Raw genomic sequence first — 22500 nt, 5'->3', positions numbered from 1 at the left:
GGGTCTTCTCACGCACAGCCCATTTCCAAAGGTCTCGGTCCGTAGTCATCGCCTCGGTGAGGCCCAATGTACGAAGGTCTTGCCTCACCACCTCAGCCCAGGTCTTCCTGGGCCTACCTCTTCCACGGGTTCCCTCAACTGTTAGGGTGTGGCACTTTTTCACGCAGCTATCCTCCTCCATTCTCACCACATGTCCATACCAGCGCAATCGTCTCTCTTGCACGCCACAACTGATGCTTCTAATGTTCAGCTTTTCTCTGCCTATACGTGTGTGTGAATCTACATTGATATCAAGATATGTATGTTCCTGTTTGTGTGTGCTTGCGTGTGTGTATATACATATATATATATATACACACACACACATACATATATGTACGTTTGTATATACATATGTATACATGTACATTTATGTATATTTATGGATAGGCATATGCAAATATTTTTCTATTTATTGTTTTAGTTGGATTTTCATCTCCAGTTTGATAAGCTAGTTATATAAATTACATCTAATGTTTGTTGTGCTATCTGTAATGTCATTACTACCACCATCACCACTACCATTATTATTATTACCGCCACCTTAGTGAAGGTGGAGGTATTGTTTTCCGTCGCTTTTGTTTGATTTGTTTGTTTGTCCATTGACATGATATCTCAAGAACTACTGGATGGATTTGGATGAAATTTTCAAGGATATTTGGTCTCATGATTGGCATGAACTGATTATATTTTGGGATCGATCTGGTACCAGACAAGGATTCTGGATTATTTTTTCCAGTTTTTTCACTTAACTTTTGAGAGTGGTTGGATTCATTTATAAAGAGAAGGTCTTACAGCTGTTTCCAGGAACAGCTGTAAGACCTCTTTATAAATGTTCTGAAAGCTATTCACAGCCTTGGATTTTTTATCTCATTCTGTTAATTTTTGTATATATAAATATATATGTATATATATTGGCAGCAGATCATAAATCTGAAAGAGAAGCACTCTCTAAGTTATAGAACAGTAGAATATATAATGATGTTGCTGGCCAGTCTGTGGGGTTACCCATAACGCACTTAGCTTTATGGCATTTCTTCAGACTCTAACCTATATATATATGTATATGTATGCTGTTGTGATTGTATGGCAAGTGGCCTTGTTTCCCGGGTTCATTCTCACCGTATGGCATCTTGAGCACATGTTCTACTGTAGCCCTGGGATTTGGTACATTGAAACTAAAAGCAGTCCATTGTATATGAGGATTGCTCTGCATTTTATATTTGATGTAATGTTCACATTGCTTAATTAAATGGAGTCGCATGAAACGATCGTACTGCATTAACTTTGGATATCCTTGTTGCTTATTTTGACTATTTATATATGTATATATATATATATATATATATATATATATATATTTATATATAGCTATATATGGGTGCAGGAGTGGCTGTATGGTGAGTAGCTTGTTTACCAACCACATGGTTCCGAGTTCAGTCCCACTGCATGGCACCTTGGGCAAGTGTCTTCTACTATAGCCTTGGGCTGACCAAAGCCTTGTGAGTGGATTTGGTAGACAGAAACTGAAAGAAGCCCATCATATATATATATGTGTGTGTGTGTGTGTGTCCCCACCATTGCTTGACAATCATTGTTGGTGTGTTCACGTCCCCATAACTTAGTGGTTTGGCAAAAGACACTGATGGAATAAGTACTAGGCTTACAAAGAATAGGTCCTGGTCCTGGAGTCGATTTGTTTAAGTAAAAGCAGTGCTCCAGCATGGCCACAGTCAAATGACTGAAACAAGTAAAAGAATAAAAGAAAGAATCTGTGTAAGCATGTCTTTTTTGTCTCCAACCACAACTTTGACAAAGTGCTTTAACAGTATTTCTTCCAGTTTTGTTCTGAGGTCAAATACTGCCAGCGTCAACTCCACCTTTTGTACTTTCAGGATTGATAAATATAAATAGCTTATCATTTTAGCATAATGACTCATGGCTGAGAGACAAACACACACATTTAAAGACATACACTCAAAGACACACAGATACACACACAAACATACACATACACACACACACAAACACACGCATATATATGTATTAAACTGGTACTCTGTTGGTTGCGACGGCGAGGGTTCCAGTTGATCCGATCAATGGAACAGCCTGCTCGTGAGATTAACATGCAAGTGGTTGAGCACTCCACAGACACGTGTACCCTTAACATAGTTCTGAGGGAGACTTAGCATGACACAGAGCGTGACAAGGCTGGCCCTTTGAAATACAGGTACTACTCATTTTTGCCACCTGAGTGGACTGGGACAACACGACACTTCGCTGGGGATTGAACTCACAACCTTATGATCATGAGATTGTGGTTTCAATTCCCAGACCGGTTGCACATTGTGTTCTTGAGCAAAACATTTCATTTCATGCTGCTTCAGTTCATTCAGCTGTAAAAGGGTGACCCTGTGATGGTATAGCCTTCCAATCGCGGGGGTGGAGGGGGTGGGGGGGGGTGGGGGTGGATGTTGGCCTGTTCAACAAGCCAGCAGGATGGCATCGTTCAAATGCTAAAACGATGCAAAGTGCATTGTGACCAGTGATGTATAACTCTGATAGTCTGGTTGATCACGTGATCACGATATAACACACACAGACATATACATGCACACACACACATATAGTTGTATTATCAATCTACTGTAGATATGGAGACATTATTATTATTATTATTATTATTATTATTATTACTATTAAGGTACCTAAGAAGTCCCAAGAAATTGATTATTATTATTATTATTATTATTATTATTATTATATATTGAGGCTGGAATGTTCTTGGTTGGAGTGTCTTTGATCACAGGTCTGTTTCAATCAAGATTGATCTGAGACTCAACAACAACGATGCATACAGAAAATATTTAATAGAAATATAGTTTCTGTGTTTTAAACCGATAAGAATGGTGAACCAAAAGACTTGCAGCCAGCCTTTAGTATTGCTTTGTTTTGTTTTGTTTTATTTTATTATTTTTTTAAAGATTCTGTGTTCAAATGTTGCTGGGGTCAATTTTTGCCTTTCATCTCTTTCCTCCACCTTCCCCACCCACTTCCAGGCCTTGATAAAATAAAGTAATGACCAAGTTCTGGGTGAGGGTGGTGGAGTTATGTAGTGGGGGTGGGGTGGGGGTAATTTTAAATCAATTATGCTGCTTTCTTTTAAAATTTGTGACCATCAAAGTCATATTATCGTTATGATGATGATAATTACTGACGTCATAATTCGTCGTCGTCATCGTTGCCGTCATCATTATCACCATTGTCATTGTCATTATAATCATCATCTTCGTCATCATCGCTATTATTACCATCATTGTCATCATCTCATCATCGTCATCATGGTCGTTATTAGCAGTAGCATAAGCATCATCATCAACATTATCATCATTGTTTTAAATTAAGCGATCATACATTTTATAGGACTGTTTTTATTTTTTTTTATCATTATGATGGCTCGTGTGTGTGTGTGTGTGTGTGTGTAGGAAGTGGGTTCTTTTTTTTCCTTTTTATTTAATATCACTATGGACAGACCAGAGCATTAATAAAATGGTGATAGATTATCGATCTCTGGGTGAAATGATCAGAGCTCACTCTTTGTGTGTGTGTGTGTATCTGCATGTCTCTCTCCCTCTCCCTCTCCCTCTCTCTCTCTCTCTCTCTCTCTCTCTCACTCACACACACACACACACACACACACACTCATCTTATCAAGTAGTGATAACCATACAAGATTTCTTGTTTGTTTTTGAAATTGATTTTTACCAATCATCTTGCATAACGAGATCATGGTCCATTTAATGAAGCTGAAATCAATATGACTTAGTGTTCGAAAGCTGGGAGGAAATATTTTCCTTTTTGGTATGTTTGTTTGTTTGTTTTAATTTTGGTTGTTTCAATTCTTGATTTGGTCACCTAATAATATTTGCCATGAATATTGAGTGGTTTTAAGCAAAGAATAATGATAGTCTATTAAAGTAAGCAACATTGGTTAAAGAAGAAATATTTCCAAGTTTTTCTATTCTTTCTTACTGTGGTTAAATTGCGGTTAGTTTATTGATTAATTTCTGGTGTACATTTCACTGAATCAATCAGTCTGTGTGTCTCTTTATCCGTGTTTCTGTCTGTCTCTCCACATGTATACCTAAATACCAGTTTACATTCCTGCTTATATATATATATATATATATATATATATATACTTGCAGTGGAACTGAACTTAAGACAGTGGTGTAGAAGCAAGCTTCTTAACCACACAGCCACACCTGCACCTATATGAATATATATGTAAGATGCAGGTGTGGCTGTGTGCTAGGAAGCTTCCCAAATACATGTTTCCGGGTACAGTCCCACTGCGTGGCACCTTGGGTAAGTTTCTTATGCTATAGCCTCAGGCCAACCAAAGCCTTGTGAGTGGATTTAGTAGATGGATACTGAAGGAAACCCGTCGTATATACATACGTATATACATATATATATATGTATATATATATATATATGTATATATATATATATATGTATATATATATATATATGTATATATATATATATATATATGTATATATATATATATATATGTATATATATATGTATATATATATATATATATGTATATATATATATATATATATGTATATATATATATATATGTATATATATATATATGTATATATATATATATGTATATATATATATATGTATATATATATATATGTATATATATATATATGTATATATATATATATATATATATATATATATATATATATATAATGTATATGTATATGTGTGTATATATATATATATATATAATGTATATGTATATGTGTGTGTATATATATATATATATATATAATGTATATGTATATGTGTGTATATATATATATATATATATATGATGTATATGTATATGTGTGTGTAAATATTTATGTATGTGTGTGTCTGTGTTTGTCCTCCTGCCATTGCTTGACAAATGATGCTGGTGTGTTTATGTCCCTGTGACTTAGTGGTTCGGCAAAAGAGACCGATAAAATAAGTACTAGGCTTACAAAAAATTAAGTCTGGGGTTGATTTTTTTCAACTAAAACCCTTTAAGGTGATGCTCCAGCATGGCTGCAGTCAAATGACTGAAACATGTAAAAGAATAAAAGAATATATATATATATATATGTATATATATATATATATATATATACACGGGTGTGTATGATTGTGTATATAGGAATATATTACTCAAAGACATCCCAACTTTGTCTAATTTACACATTTTATTTACAATCTTATTATAATAATATAATAAAATGACAGAATATTAATTGTCCATTCTGATTGAACTAGAACTTTGACGCATTAAACTATGCCATCTCCGGCTTCGTAACTGTCTTCAGGACATAACCATCACCACTACTATATGAACCTGAAGATTGCATAGTTTAATGCTTGAAAGTACTAGTTCAGTCAGAATGGACATTTAATATTCTATCATTTCATTATATTATATTATCTTATTATATTATTATAAGAATGTAAATAAAACGTGAAAATCAGATGAAGCTAGAATTTCTTTGAGTAATATATATATATATATATACATAAAAGGGCAGCGAGCTGGCAGAATTGTTAGAACACCAGGTGAAATGCTTAGTGGTATTTTGCCTATCATTATGCTCTGAGTTCAAATTCTGCCGAGGTAGACTTTGCCTTTCATCATTTTGGCGGTTGATTAAATAAGTACAGTTATGCACTGGGGTCAATGTAATTGACTTAATCTCTTTGTCTGTCCTTGTTTGTCCCCTCTATGTTTAGCCCCCTGTGGGTAATAAAGAAATATATATATATTTCATTGGTCCTGTGCTGGTGGCACGTAAAAAGCACCATTTGAGCATGATCATTGCCAGTGCCGCCTGACTGGCTCCTGTGCTGGTGGCATGTAAAAAGCACCATTGAAGCATGGTCAACATCTGTACTGCCTGACTGGACCTCATATCGGCGGCACATAAAAAGCACCCACTACACTGTCTGTCTGATGTCACTTTGTCAAATATCTTTCCATCTACATCTTTTGGTCTGACGTCTTTTTGTTTGATGATTTTGTCAAAATCTTATAAAATTCTTAATGATTATTTGATTTTGATGTTCACCTTGTTTTCTGAAGAATATATTTAAAATTGAACAAAAAACCATTGAGCAAAATAAATCATCGGACAAAAAGACATCAGTCCAAAAGACATGGACGGAGTGACATCGGACAAAAAGTTGGGTCACAGCTTACAACATCTGTCTATTTTTCAGATGCTTTTCCAATAATTGTTTCTTCATGTGATGATATGTACCTGTCAGTGGGTAATACACCTTGTTGACTTATGTGACATGAGTCACATCTAAATGTAGAATTCACTAGCTTTTCTATTATGCATCGCTGTGTGTAATTTCAATTCAAGATTTAAGTGATGTCATCTCCTCAATTGTATGGTATCAACATAATGCTACAGCTACCACATTAGTGATAATTTGATAAAAAAATTATGGAAGGCTGAAATCAAAGTAAAAATAAAAACAACAAATACACACACACACACTCACACACAGGTGTAATCATATGGTTAAATAGTTTACTTCTAAAACTTGTCTATCCAGGTTTGATCCGATTGTGGGGTACATCTTTTCTGTTAGTCTCAAGTTGACTAATGTCTCATTAATATTCTGTTTGTTTTTATAATATTGAACAGTCACACCGTCATTCGATTTGTTCATTTGCCACCTGACAGCATAGACATTATGACGATAATAGTTGTGGTTGTGGTAGCGATGTGTGTATGTATGTATGTGTGAGTGTGTGTTTTCGTATTGTGCATGTGTGTATTTCTGTGTTTAATGGTGTGTATATATGTTAGGGAATTATATTGAGCGATTTCATTATTTGAAAATTTTGAGATACACCTGGTTTTACTCATTGGTTTTGTTCCTATAGAGAAAAAGGGACACATTTGATAATGTTGTCCCAGATACAGTATGCATTAGGGAAAGAAGAAATGATCAAATGTTCATGCTTAGAATGAATTTGGTCATTGACCTACTTGGCCAGGTTTGGCCTGGCCTGGGGTTAAATAACTTCATCAACTGTTGCAATATGAAAAAGGTGTTTTAAATGAGAAAATAACCCAGACGTTTTGACATTTGGGCTTTCACTTGTTTAAAATAATTATTTGAAATATTTCTATTTTACTAAAAAATAAAATATTAATATTTCATCATAAAAAGAAATTTAAGCAAAGAAATCTGAAACAAAAAAAAACCCTAAAAAACCTTAATAAAAATCCAGTGCATTAACATTATTAAACAGATTGTACAAATACTTTTTATAATATTAATGAAGGAATTTTAAAATATGCTACTTCTGTTGAATTTTTTTTCCCTTCGATTAAAAAGTTTTACCCATGAGTTCACTTGTCACAGTCAGTATTCACAAATGTATTTGATGTTTTTTTTCTGTAATATCTCCCTCTTTTAATAATTTAGTTTTAGTTTTAAGTTTTAATTTGAATTTTTTCCCCTCAATATTATTTCATTTCTATTATATTTGAACATTGTTTAAATATAATAAAATCACCAGGAATAAAGCCACCCCCCAAAATGAAGAAAAACATAAAATATTCCTCATACACATATATATATATATGAAACAATGACTAGTGACTGAGACTTTGGCGATGTGCTGTGCTTGAGAAGACCCATCAAACCAAGTGAAATCATAGGCATGGTTGATGCTAGTGTCACGTAATTGGCTGATGGCATACAAAAAAAGCAGCTTTCAAACACTGAGCCCCATGGAGGCAAAGTGGCTGATGCTGGTGGCATGTGAAAAGCACAATTCAAGTGTTGGGCCTCATGGGGGCAATTAAGAATGGCCAAGAGTTTTGGCATTATGCTGTGCTTGTGAAGAAGACCCATCAAGCCAAGTAAATTCACAGTTGTGGCAGATACTGGTGTCATACAAATGGCATCTGTGCCAGTGGCACGTAATAGCACCCATTACACTCTCGGAGTGGTTGGCATTTGGAAGGGCATTCAGCTGTAGAAAACCAGCTGGTTAAACTGTCCAAGTCCATACCAGCATGGACAACAGACTTTAAATGATGATGATGATATACATATATAGAGTGGCTGTGTGGTAAGTAGCTTGCTTCCCAACTACATGGTTCTGGGTTCAATCCCACTGCATGGCACCTTGGGCAAGTGTCTTCTACTATAGCCTCGGGCCGACCAAAGCCTTGTGAGTGGATTTGGTAGACGGAAACTGAAAGAAGCCCGTCGTATATATGTATGTGTGTTTGTGAGTCTGTGTTTGTCCCCCCTACCATCGCTTGACAACCGATGCTGGTGGGTTTACGTCCCCGTAACTTAGCAGTTCGGCAAAAAGAGACCGATAGAATAAGTACTAGGCTTACAAAGAATATGTCCTGGGGTCGATTTGCTCGGCTAAAGGCGGTGCTCCAGCATGGCCGCAGTCAAATGACTGAAACAAGTAAAAGAGTAAAGAGTAAAAGAGTATATATATATATATATATATATATTGTTGTACTTGGGGATGGTCATATTGCCAGTTTAGCCAATAAAAACACACGCACTGTATATTTGGTGTTAATTTTTTTTTTTCAGCTTTATATTACATTAATCTTAATCTTAATCTTATTTCGGCCAGAGTTCTTTCGTCACACTTCTGTGACCTCATCAGTGGTCCTTTGTTTCCTTCTTTCTTATGTGTGTCTCACCTTGCTAACTATCAGCCATGGCTGATAGTTAGCAAGGTGAGACACACATAAGAAAGAAGGAAACAAAGGACCACTGATGAGGTCACAGAAGTGTGACGAAAGAACTCTGGCCGAAATAAGATTAAGATTAAGATTAATGTAATATAAAGCTGAAAAAAAAAAAAAAAAAAATTAACACCAAATATACAGTGCGTGTGTTTTTATTGGCTAAACTGGCAATATGACCATCCCCAAGTACAACAACATCTGTTTCAACACACGATTTCACATAAAAAATCTTGCAAAACAAATATATATATATATATATATATATATATATATATATATATATATATGAATGTATATATATCTGTAACTTAATGCAATAAGTGCTTCTTGGTGATCCATTGTGATTGAGCATACAAATGGGAACACTTATTGCAGGGATCCAAACAATCATAATATTAAAACATGCATAGGAACTACAATATAAACTTCTGTTTATCTTTATTTTGATCACACATATATAAGATTAATTGGCATTCTGTCTGTTACAACAATGAGGGTTCTAGTTGGTTCAATCAACAGAATGATTTTGAATTTGAATTACTGGTACAGCTTATTTTTGTCAGCTGAGTGAACTGATAAGATTATACAAATGACAATGGAACAAATTATGGTTATCAATTTGTGTTGCAAGATTCCTGAAGTGAAATCATTTGTTGAAACCGATATTTTGGGATGGACATTTTTCTTTCCTTTTTGCCAAATAAACACGCGCACTATATATTTTTTCTTCACTTGTTTATTACTGTTTTTATTTTATTTTATTATTTTAACTCATGTCCATTGTCTGGGAATTTTTCGTCACACATCTGTGACCTTTCCAGCGACACTTTTTGTTTCCCTATGTGTGTTTTTAGAACAGAATGGAATAAGTGGAGTAAAAACATACACAAAAACGAAAAGTGTCACGGAAGAGGTCACAGATGTGTGATGAAAGATTTCCACACAATGGACATGAGTCAAAATAATAAAATAAGAACAGTAATAAATTAGTGAAGAAAAAATATATATAGTGCATGTGTTTATTTGGCAAAAAAACAAAAAAAAAAAAACTGGCCATCTCATAATGCAACAGCATTACATAATCTTTTATCCCCTTCGCATTTCTATAATCCTTTATTATGCTCTGCTCTCAACTAATGCTTTATCCTGAAACATACATATATCAGGTTTAACACCAGGGTATTAGTATTACTAAGCCTAAGTGAAATATTAACATAGGCATGGCTGTGTGGTAAGAAGCTTGCTTCCCACCCACATGGTTCCAGGTTCAGTCCCACTGAGTGGTACCTTGGGTAAGTCTCCTACAACAGTCTCAGGTTGACCAAAGCCTTGTGAGTGGATTTGGTAGACGGAAACTGAAAGAAGCCTGTCGAAACGTGTGTGTGTGTCTTTGTTTCTGTGTTTATCCCACCTCCGTTACTGCTTGACAACCAGTGCTGGTGTGTTTATGTTCCTGTAATTTAGTGGTTTGGCAAAAGAGACTAAAAGAATAAGTACTAAGCTTTAAAAAGAAAAAAAATTCTGGTGTCAACTTGTTTGACTAAAATCTTTGAAGGCATCAGCACAGTCAAATGACTGAAACAAGTAAAAGAATTAAAAAAACTATGTATGTTTGTGTGTGTGTGTATATGTGTGAGGTTTTCTAAATATTGAAATTTTCTTTCCAGAACAAAAAGCTGTTGATTTTACTCGTGCTGCCAGAAAAGCCCGTTTGAAATCTTCCTTGATTTGGTTGGCCAAAAAGATGAAGATGATTCAGTACCTTGAAGATACATACCCGAACAGTGCATCTATCCAGGATTTATTAGAGTGAGTTAAAATTACATTTCTAGTGGTAATGGGTTGCTAAATCTATTAAATCACACCTCTGTGAATTTTCTTCTGATAATAGACTTAAATATTTGATAATGAGTAAAAAATGTGCACTAGGCGCAGGAGTGGCTGTGTGGTAAGTAGCTTGCTTACCAACCACATGGTTCTGGGTTCAGTCCCACTGCATGGCACCTTGGGCAAGTGTCTTCTACTATAGCCTCGGGCCGACCAAAGCCTTGTGAGTGGATTTGGTAGATGGAAACTGAAAGAAGCCTGTTGTATATATATATATATATATATATATATATATATGTATTTGTGTGTATATGTTTGTATCTCTATTTGTCCCCCCAACATCGCTTGACAACTGATGCTGGTGTGTTTACGTCCCTGTAACTTAGCGGTTCGGCAAAAAGAGACCGATAGAATAAGTACTAGACTTTCAAAGAATAAGTCCTGGGGTCGATTTGCTTGACTAAAGGCGGTGCTCCAGCATACCACAGTCAAATGACTGAAACGAGTAAAAGAGTATGTGTCTATGTATTTCAATCTTGGGTAATAATCAAAATTGTAATATGAATACAAGTAACTGAAATGGGTTTCCTCTAAAGGATCTTCTGAGTAACATTATATAAAAGGGTGTGAATCTCCGAGATCAGTGAGTCTGTCTAGGCTTAATTCGATGCAAGAATTACAGGTGCTGGCACAGTCATGCGATCCTCAGAAAAGGAGAGGTTGGTAATAAAAGCCAAGCTTGCTATCTCCCGTTTAGTTTAGGATTCTGTCCTCACCTATAGTCATGAATGATAAAGTAATGCCTGAAAGAGTATGATTGTGAATGCAAGCAACCAAAATGGAGTTCCTCTGAAGGATCTCTGGAATAATGTTATCCAACAGGGTGTGGAGCTTCGAGATCAGGGAGTGTCCTCCTGTTGATCTGCTACTTCTCTGCTTTGCGAAGTTACATCTTCGGTATTATGGGGACATCTAAAAGGGGACTGAAAATGACTGAAGTGAATTTTACACCATTTTCAAGGTATATATGGTATTTGGAAGATCATGTCATTAACAGTTTCAGTATCACCTCGTTTATACTGATATGCAAATTACTTTGGCCATAGTGATTAGAATCTCGCAGGAAAGAGTCACAAAATGGATTTTTCAAGCTGAGCCAACTGTCAGAAATTCAAGGAGGGTAGACCAAGAATGAGGTGGTTGATTAAAATCTATAGTTACAGCTTGTTTATACTTGGGAACCCAGCTGTGTATTTAATAATGGTTGCTTCTGATAGTACCTAACAGAGGAAGTACCTGAGGATGCTACACCCACCCCACAACCCTCCCAGGAATAGTGGGCAGCAAATATAGATGGATGGATATTTTCTTGTGGTAAACTAGCAGAGTCAGTAGCACATTAGCTTGCATAGAATTCCTCATATTTCTTCAGATTCTTGACATTTTGAGTTCAAACCTCACCAAGGTTAACTTTGGCTTTGATCCTTTCTTAACTGATATCTAGACTACCATTCCAGGATGGTGAATAAGAAAAATAGTTACAGCATCAGATGAAATGTCTTGCAGTGTTTGCTCTAGTTCTTTGTGTTTGAGTTGCCAACAACAAGAACTAATCACACAAATACAGGAGCACACCTAGCCTGTAATTCTCTTTTGTGGACAGGTAAGCTTACAGCATTGTAGATTAGCCACATCTAAAAGGGAACTGAAAATGACTGAAATGAATTTTACACAATTTTCAAGGTATATATGGTATTTGAAAGATCATGTCATTTACAGTTTCAGTATCACCTTGTTTATACTGATATGCAAATTACTTTGGCCATAGAGAGAGAGAGAGGGAGAGGGTCATGGAGCTAATTATTGTATGCATAACACTTGAAACAATTACATTATTAGCTTCATTAAAAAAGAAAGATCAAACTAGTAATGAAAATTAATAAAATATATCTTTATATTTATGTTTGTACAGGAATTCAAAGGTGAAGCATGCAGACATGTTTACAGCTGTGGTGATGTTAAATGAAATGCAAAAGAGAGGTCTCATCAAAGAGGTTGACAAAGGAATGTGGATGAGGATTCCTATCAGTCAGCAAAACAGCTCTAACAGTATGTAGCACATATATATGTATTTAATATCTTTCTTTACCTTGCCCTCATGCCATGTACTAAGCACCCACTACACTGTGTAAAGTTGTTGATGTTAGGAAGAGCATCCAGCCATAGAAACCATGCCAAAGCAGACAACTGGTGCCTGGTGCAGCTCTTTATAGCTGACTAGCTCCTGTCAAACTGTGCAACCATGCGAGCATGTAAAATGAACATTAAATGATGTATATGCGTGTGTGTGTGTCTCTGTCTGTTCCATGCTCATCAACTAACTACTCTGCCTTTATATTGATACACATGTACCCATGTACACATTTATACACATATACATGCATCCACTTACATTCACCCTGTCACACACACTCATACAAGAACTATCAATTATATATTATAAATATATGTACTTAGAAATATGTTGTTGGCACTCCGTCGCTTACGACGTCGAGGGTTCCAGTTGATCTGATCAACGGAACAGCCTGCTCGTGAAATTAACGTGCAAGTGGCTGAGCTCTCCACAGACACGTGTACCCTTAACGAAGTTCTCGGGGATATTCAGCGTGACACAGTGTGACAAGGCTGACTCCTTGAATTACAGGCACAACAGAAACAGGAAGAAAGAGTGAGAGAAAGTTGTGGTGAAAGAGTACAGCAGGGTTCGCCACCATCCCCTGCCCGAGCCTCGTGGAGCTTTAGGTGTTTTCGCTCAATAAACTCTCGCAACGCCTGGTCTAGGAATTGAAACCGCGATCCTATGACTACGAGTCCGCTGCCCTAACCACTGGGCCATTGCACCTCCACACTTAGAAATATATGCAATCATAAAAAAAGATTATTAGTAGTTACTCATGTTCCACACTCACACAGCTACATGCCCTTATTGAAATCCTGTCCCAATTTTGGTTAAACAGTCAACAATGAAATGAGTTAACCTATTTAACATTTATATATTTTTCACTTAATATGGCATGGCTTAGTCATGCTGCTCGATTTTCTGAGTTGGATTCTGCATACTGTGTTCTCTTTTCTGAGAACTCTTGCTGGTTAATGACTCTTGTTGGATGGCCACATGCTACATGGTCACTGTGGATGAAGAATTGTCTCACAGAAATGAGGACTGACTGGGACATTGTTCGGAGGATTGGCTAAGATCACCTAAGCAAATACTGATAAATGGTGGATGCAATAACATAGTGTAATGGCGCATGCCCTCATACCTGACCTAACCTGTTGGTTAGTATAGGGAGCTGGGTAGGATAAGACGTTTACTATGATGAAAAAAGAAGTAAAGAAAGTTTTAAAGGTCTTCAGCTGTACATGTGACCATCTTCAGAGTAAAAGTGTTAATATATAACAAGAGCACTCAGAGAGTGCAAATCTCCACCAAGGCAACATCAACATCCTCTCAACGATTAGCCAGACATGATTTTTAAAATGAGAATATTTGAAATAAACTTAATTGCTCTCACAAACAAGAATACTAAAAATGAACCAGACCATTCTCAAAAATTAAGTAAAGAAACAGGAAAAATAATCCAGAATCCTGGATCGATATTAGATCGGTCCCAAAATCTAATCAGTTCATGCCAGTCACAAAGCCAAACATCCCTGAAAGTTTAATCCAAATCCATCCAGCGGTTCTTGAGATATCTTGTCCACAGACAAGCAAACAAACAAACAAAAACAATACTACTGCTTTTCTAAGGCAGAGGTAATAAATATTAGTGTATTAGTAGTTGAGCATACTAATATAATTCACAGTCACTATTACATGTTTATTAAAAAAAGAATTTTATTTTTGTTTATTATCTTTTTCTCAGTATAAAGCATTGAGTTGGTAGAATAATTTGCTCAAACAAAAAATGCTGAGAGGTACTTCTTTTGACTCCTTATGTTCTGAGTTCAAGTTTCACAGGGGTCAGCTTTATCTTTCATCTTTTGGGGTCAATAGAATAAAGTATAAGTCCAGTCAAGCACTGGGGTCAATGTAATCAAGTTGACTTCTTTCTTCAGAATTGCAGGTCTTGAATCCTACAATAGACCGGCATCTCATTCTGGAGTAATGTGGTGATCTTGGTCACTTACATGCCATAAAGTCAGGTAACTAGATTTAAGAGTCTCAGGGCTCATAATAATAATAATAATAATAATAATAGTGTCTTCTACTATAGCCTTGAGCTGACCAAAGCCTTGTGAATGGATTTGGTAGACAAAAACTGAAAGAAGCCTGTTGAATATATGTACGTGTGTGTGTGTATATATATATATATATATATATATATATATATATATATGTATGTGTGTCTGTGTTTGTCGCCCCACCATCGCTTGACAACCGATACTGGTGTGTTTACGTCCCCGTAACTTAGCGGTTCGGCAAAAAAGACCGATAGAATAAGTACTAGGCTTACAAAGAATAAGTCCTGGGGTCGATTTGTTTGACTAAAGGCAGTGCTCCAGCATGGTCAAATGACTGAAACAAGTAAGAGTAAGACAGTGAGCTGGCAGAACTGTTACCATGCTGGGCAAAATGCTTAGCGGCATTTCATGTCTTTATGTTCTGAGTTCAAATTCCACCGGGGTTGACTTTGCCTTTTGTCCAGTTGGGGGTCGATAAATTAAGTATCAGTTGAGTACTGGGGTCAATAAAATAAGTACCAGTTGAGTACTGAGGTCGATGTAATTGACTTACTTCCTTCCCTGAAATTGCTGATCTTTGCCAAAATTTTAAACCAATATTTCAATATCCATCACTCACCCTTCCCCCCTGTCTGCCTATCCATCTATCTGTCACTCTCTTTCTACCCTTATCCTTTCTTCATTCTCTCCTTTCTCTCCTTTCATCTTTTATTCTTTATCAATTTACTTCTCTCTCTCTCTAATCTTGTTTATTATTTTGCCGCTTCTTTCTGTTTCCATTCCTTCTCATTCTCCAGTCTCGCCTCGCTTCAGAAATTCTTCTCCCATCTTTTACTTCATCTCGCTACATTCATACTATTAACGTACTCCATTCATTCTCTCTTGTTTTCATTCTACCATTTCTTCTTAACTCCTTGTATTTTTCTCCCTTCTCCATATATACACACACATACACATACACATTCGTGCAAACACATACATACGCTTGAAATAATCTTTCTCTTGCTTTGTATCTTTCTTTGACTGTCTCTGTTCCTGTTTCTTGTCTCTCTGTCAGTTCTTTTCCATTTTTTCCCCCATTCTTCTCAGACTTCTCTTTATCTCTTTTCCCATTTCTTCTCATGTCCCTTCCTTGTTCTCTCCACCCTTCCACTTCTCTCTCTCTCTCTCTGTTTTTGTCTCTGTCTGTCTCTCTATCAGTCTGTTTCTCTCTCTCTCTATTTTCACCAGCACCACAAACTTTGCCACCCACTCCCACCCCATGTCAACCATCACCAAATCTACCAAAACTGTTGCTACAACCACCATCACCACCGTTGTCACCATTACTACCGCCACCACCACCACCACCACCTCTGCCACCACCACCACCACCACCACCACCACCATTGCTGCCACTACAATCGCCACTATCACTACCACTACTACCTCCACTACCATCATCACTAGCACCACCACCACCACTACTACCATCACCATTAGTACTGCCACTACCACCACCAACACTAACATCATCACTACCACTATTACTACTACTATTACTGCCACTATTGTCACAACCACTACTACTACTGCCACCACCACTGCTACCCTCACCACTGCAACCATCACCACTGCAACCACCATCATCATCATCTCTTCCATCAATTATCATTAGTATACACATAATGCACAATTCCTTTGCAGCACTTTTGCGGATGCGATGTATTAAGAGAACATTAGAAATTTCCATGAGTCTACATGGAACAAATTCGATTTTATCACCTATAATCCCTGCCTTCTGTGTGTGAGAGCGAGAGAGATTTTGGTACTTTGCAAAGCTATGAAAATAAAAATAAAAAATAAAAATAAAAAAAAAATAACAAAAACAAAAGTCTTTGTGCTTTTTATCTTTTCTGAGCTTCAAGATCTTTCTAGCACACAAACAACACAAGAGCAGTCAACAATAAAAGGGGGGGTTGCCCATCTTGAAAGTATTTATACACAAAAATCAAACAACATCGACAATAACGCCAAAAACAACAACAATAACAATAACAAAACAAAACAAACAAAAGTGTTGTACAATGGTTTTCTTTTCTTATTTTTCTTATTTTTCTTCTCTTTCCTTTTCTTCTTATTCCTTCTCGAATCTTTACAATGTTAATTATTTTCCACATTGTTTTCTCCAAGAGCTAGCCGTGCACTCGTAGACCACAGATGCCATCGCATAACCATCAGTTTTTGTGTCTCTTCGTATCGTATCACATGACAAACAATGGACCATCTTTACTTTACACCTTTATTACACTGGCAGGGATCACCGACGTATCCTTGGTGTCTAAGAGGAACAGTGAGATGGAGTCTGATGGGTGTAGTGCTTATGTACAAACACTGGTTGCGTAGATGCAGCACGTATGTTCTATGTATGCATGTGTCTGTTTATGTGCGATATATGTTTGTGTATATATATATATATGTGTGTATGTGTCTGTGTAGGCACCACATACATATATGCATATACTCACAGGCACACATATAAGCGTACCTTTGTGTATATTATATCTATACATACACACATGTATGTTTTTGTATATATAGTTTACACATATGTATGCTAGTAGCAATATGTGTGCATGTGAGTATATGCATATATGTGTGTGTATACATATGTACATATATATATATACATACGTACATATACACAGTGTGCAGAGATGTGTGTGTGTGTGTGCGTAGGTATAGCTCTGTGGTTAAGAAATTTGCTTCCCAACTGCATGATTTTAGGTTCAGTCCCACTGTATGGTACCTTGGGAAAGTATCTGCTACTATAGTCTCTCATCAACCAAAGCTCTGTGAATTAATTTGGTTGACAGAAACTGAAAGAAGCTTTTATAGACATTTATATCAACACCATCATCGTTTAATGTCTGTTTTCCATGCTGGATTGTGTTGAACACTATGACAAGGGCCAGTGTACCAAAAGACTGTATAAAACTTAATTGTCTGTTCTGGCATGGTTTCTTTGGCTAGATGCCCTTCCCTACACCAAACACTTCACAAAATATAATGGTTACTTTTTTTTGTGACTCTAGCTTTCGATACCAACCCAGCTGAAACCGCTTCTGGCTCTGTAGTATAAATGTCTTGTTTTCAAAAGTTCTGAATTAAAATCTTCCACTAAACCTTAGTTAGAATTTATGTTCCTAAAAATAGCTTAATGATAACCAAGTTATTTTACTAAATTCTTTGTTATGCTTAAAATTAATTGAAAGAAACACATAACATCTCAACAGAAATATGGTAACAAAAGGGTTAATGAGGTCCTTGTACATTTTTTATTGTTTTTTCTCTTGCCCATTTATTCTTGGGAGGGTCATTGTCTTCAATTGATCCAGCTGGATTCCCAAGTGAGGCAAACCAAGATCATGGATGTTGTACAACCATTTTGCTCATGGTCCTTTGGTACTTTGCAAATGAATAAAAAGAAAAAGAAAAAGAAATCTTGTGCTTTTTATCCTTTTTATCTTGTGCTTCAAGATCTCCCCAGCACACAAATACACAAGAACAGTTGACAATAAAAAGGGTTGCCCATCATGAAAGTAGTTATACACAAAAATCAAACGACATCAACAATAATGCTAAAAGTTGGTTTTGCCTGTAAAACCTGCCCAACATTTTTTTGACACATGTCTGTAGTATCAGAGCTGTGAGTTCTAAATTGGAGATGAAGTGGCTCTAGCTGGTGTGCCTCTAGCTGGTGTGCCTCTAGCTGGTGTGCCTCTAGCTGGTGTGCCTCTAGCTGGTGTGCCTCTAGCTGGTGTGCCTCTAGCTGGTGTGCCTCTAGCTGGTGTGCCTCTAGCTGGCGTGTCTCTCTGATCTCTGAGCTATGCACTCTGTCGAGTAATGTTACGCCAAAGACCCTTCAGAGGAACCCCTCTTTTCAGTTGCTTGTATCCTCGTTTGTATTCTTTTGGTCATCACCCTAAATTCATGACCACAGGCAGTGCTGGATTAAAACAACCTTCTGGAACAATAGTCATTTATTGAGATGGAAGGTTGCGGATTATTTTTACTTTATCGAAGAATGATGAGCAGAAAAAAGTTCTTTTTATATTTCATGATAGGCAACCAGGGTTGCCAAGTGTGCGAAAAAGAATACATGAGTTACAGAATACATGAATACAAGAGTTATTCCATTCTGTACCCCTTGTATATATATATATATATATATATATATATATATATATATATATATATATATATATATCATCATCATCATCATCATCATCATCATCGTTTAACGTCCGCTTTCCATGCTAGCATGGGTTGGACGATTTGACTGAGGACTGGTGAAACCGGATGGCAACACCAGGCTCCAGTCTAATTTGGCAGAGTTTCTACAGCTGGATGCCCTTCCTAACGCCAACCACTCAGAGAGTGTAGTGGGTGCTTTTACGTGTCACCCGCACGAAAACGGCCACGCTCGGAATGGTGTCTTTTATGTGCCACCCGCACAAGCCAGTCCAGGGGCACTGGCAACGATCTCGCTCAAAAATCCTACGGGAGCCAGTCAGGCGGTACTGGCAACGGCCACGCTCAAAATGGTGCATCTCATGTGCCACCCGCACAAGAACCAGTCCAGGGGCACTGGCAACGATCTTACTTGGCTTGCCGGGTCTTCTCACGCACAGCACATTTCCAAAGGTCTCGGTCAGTAGTCATCGCCTCGGTGAGGCCCAATGTACGAAGGTCTTGCCTCACCACCTCAGCCCAGGTCTTCCTGGGCCTACCTCTTCCACGGGTTCCCTCAACTGTTAGGGTGTGGCACTTTTTCATGCAGCTATCCTCATCCATTCTCACCACATGTCCATACCAGCGCAATCGTCTCTCTTGCACGCCACAACTGATGCTTCTAATGTTCAGATTTTCTCTCAAGATACTTACACTCTGACGGGTATTCACATTGACATTACACATCCAACGGAGCATACTGGCTTCATTCGTTGCGAGCTTACGTATGTCCTCAGCAGTTACAGCCCATGTTTCACTGCCATGTAGCATGGTTGTTCGTACGCATGCGTCATACAGTCTGCCTTTTACTCTGAGTGAGAGTCCCTTTGTCGCCAGCAGGGGTAAGAGCTCTCTAAACTTTGCCCAGGCTATTCTTATTCTAGCAGCTACACTTTCAGTGCACCCACCCCCACTACTAACTTGGTCGCCCAGATAGCGGAAGCTATCGACTACCTCTAGTTTTTCACCCTGGAATGAGATAGAAGTTCTTTCCTGTTTGTTTACAGTCTTTATTGCACCTGAACATCTGCCACAAACAAAAACTAACTTGCTAGTTAACCTGCCTTTGATGTTGCTGCACCTCTTATGTGTCCATAGCTTGCACCGGGTACATCTTATAGAGTTACTACCTACTCCTTTTCTACATACTGAGCAGGGTCATCTACCTGAAGGAGTTTGTGTTTTATCTACCTTCCTACTTATTAGTATTTTGGTTTTAGCTAGGTTGACTCTAAGGCCCTTCAGTTCTAGACCTTGCTTCCACACCTGAAACTTCTCCTCTAGGTCTGATAGTGACTCCGCAATTAGGGCAAGGTCATCAGCATAGAGGAGCTCCCAGGGGCAACCTGTCTTGAACTCCTCTGTGATTGCCTGGAGGACTATGATAAATAAGAGGGGGCTGAGGACGGAACCTTGGTGGACCCCTACCTCTACCCGGAATTCATTGCTGTACTCATTTCCAACCCTCACCTTACTGGCAGCATCTCTGTACATGGCTCGCACAGCTCTCACTAACCATTCTTCTATCCCAAGTTTCCTCATTGACCACCAGATAAGGGATCGGGGGACCCTGTCAAAGGCTTTCTCCATGTCAACGAAAGCCAGGTACAGAGGTTTATCCTTAGCTAGGTATTTCTCCTGCAACTGTCTCACTAGAAATAAGGCATCAGTAGTGCTTTTACCTGGCACGAACCCAAACTGCATCTCATCTAAATTGATTCGCTCTCTAATTAGTTGGGCTATGACCCTCTCTGTAACTTTCATAACCTGATCTAACAGCTTGATGCCTCTGTAATTATTTGTATCTAAAGCGTCACCTTTACCTTTGTAGCAGTTGACTATGATGCTGCTACACCAGTCATTGGGTATGACTCCTTCGTGTATCACCTGGTTCGTAATACGGGTGACTAGGCTATAGCCAACACTGCCAGATATTTTGAGCATCTCTGCAGTGATTCCTGATGGGCCGGGGGCTTTCCCGGTCTTCATACTCTTAATTGCTTTATCTACCCTGGTACTATCAACTCGGATAGCTGGTCCCTCTATTGGGTCGACATACGGCAGGCTCTCTTTCTCCCATTCATTCTCTTTATTAAGCAATCTATCGTAGTGGCATCTCCAGACCTCTTTCTTTGCATCCTCATTTAATGCAAGCGTACCATCATCCATGCGAACACATTTCTCTCCTACAACATCACTTTTCTCTCTCCTACACTGTCTTGCAACACGAAATACCTCGAGTCTTTGGTCCTCACAGCGCAGAACATTGGCAATATATATATATATATATATATATATACACACACACACACAGTGGTGGACTGGCCAGGTTGCCAGCTTACCTGATAGCAAGTGGGCTCCTGCACCATTAGAATCCATATATAGAGTCTAAGGGCCTCGTCACCTCAAGTTTGAGAACTTTTTATTCACTCCTGGAAGAATGCATTAATTATTTCAGCCTGGCTGTGCCTGCAGACAATTGAAAAGAATACTTTTAACAAAAGAAAAAAGAAAATTAAATGATAGCCTTGTAGTTGTGGGTGGTACCCCTTAGTCTCCTGACAACCTATATTCTTAGACCCAGTCTGCCACTGTATACACACACACACACACACACACACACACACACACACACACACACACGTATATTTGTGGATGGTCATATTTTTGCCAATTAGCCACAAGCACTGTATGCTAGGTCTTCTCTTCAACTTTATGATTATTCCTTATTTTAGTGTCCTTTGTCCGAAATCTATAGTCACACATCCTGTGACCTCTTCAATGACTCTCTATCCCATGTGTCTCCTCCTGTCCTGTTTCGTCCATTTCTGTCAGAAAGAAAGAATGGACTAAACAGGACAGGAGACACACATGTGGTATGGAGAGTTGCTGTAAAGGTCTCAGGTTGTGTGATGAAAGATTTAAAAAAAAAAAGGCCTCTAAAATAAGAATAATAATTATAAAGCTGAAGTGAAGAACAAAGATATGGTGCATGGGGTTAACTGGCAAAAAATATGACCATCCCCAAATATAATATTTGTTTCAACACACAATTTCACATCAAGAATCTTACAAAACAAATACTTAAATATATATATGTATGTGTGTGTGTATATATATGTGTGGATTATTATGATTGACCGTTGACTGAACACTATTCAATTTCTTTTCTCCGTGTTTTTCTCCTTGTCTCCGTATTCTTTCTGTTGAAGAGCGTAGCTCGAAACGTCAAAGACTTTCCGTATTCCTGAGCGTCATACTAATATATCCTTTTGTTATTTACACCACCTGTCCTCGT

The 22500-nt window shown here is 37.6% G+C and overlaps 1 protein-coding gene across 4 annotated transcripts in view; it reads left to right on the top strand.

The window, feature by feature from the left end:
• Nucleotides 1-22500, top strand: part of LOC106882433 (uncharacterized) — a 233419-nt gene that overhangs the window by 163119 nt on the left and 47800 nt on the right. For all 4 annotated transcript variants that reach the window (XM_089365502.1, XM_052973728.2, XM_089365501.1 and 1 more), the window contains 2 exons: nucleotides 10526-10667; nucleotides 12658-12794. In XM_089365502.1, the coding sequence (XP_089221628.1) occupies nucleotides 10526-10667; nucleotides 12658-12794 (279 nt within the window). The remainder of the gene's footprint in view (nucleotides 1-10525; nucleotides 10668-12657; nucleotides 12795-22500) is intronic.

This window comes from Octopus bimaculoides, chromosome Z (genome assembly GCF_046866305.1).
Source record: "Octopus bimaculoides isolate indiv1 chromosome Z, ASM4686630v1, whole genome shotgun sequence".
NCBI classification, from domain to species: Eukaryota; Metazoa; Mollusca; class Cephalopoda; order Octopoda; family Octopodidae; genus Octopus; species Octopus bimaculoides.
Note: the sequence above shows the minus strand (reverse complement) of the source record. Positions and strands in the feature narration are given on the sequence as shown.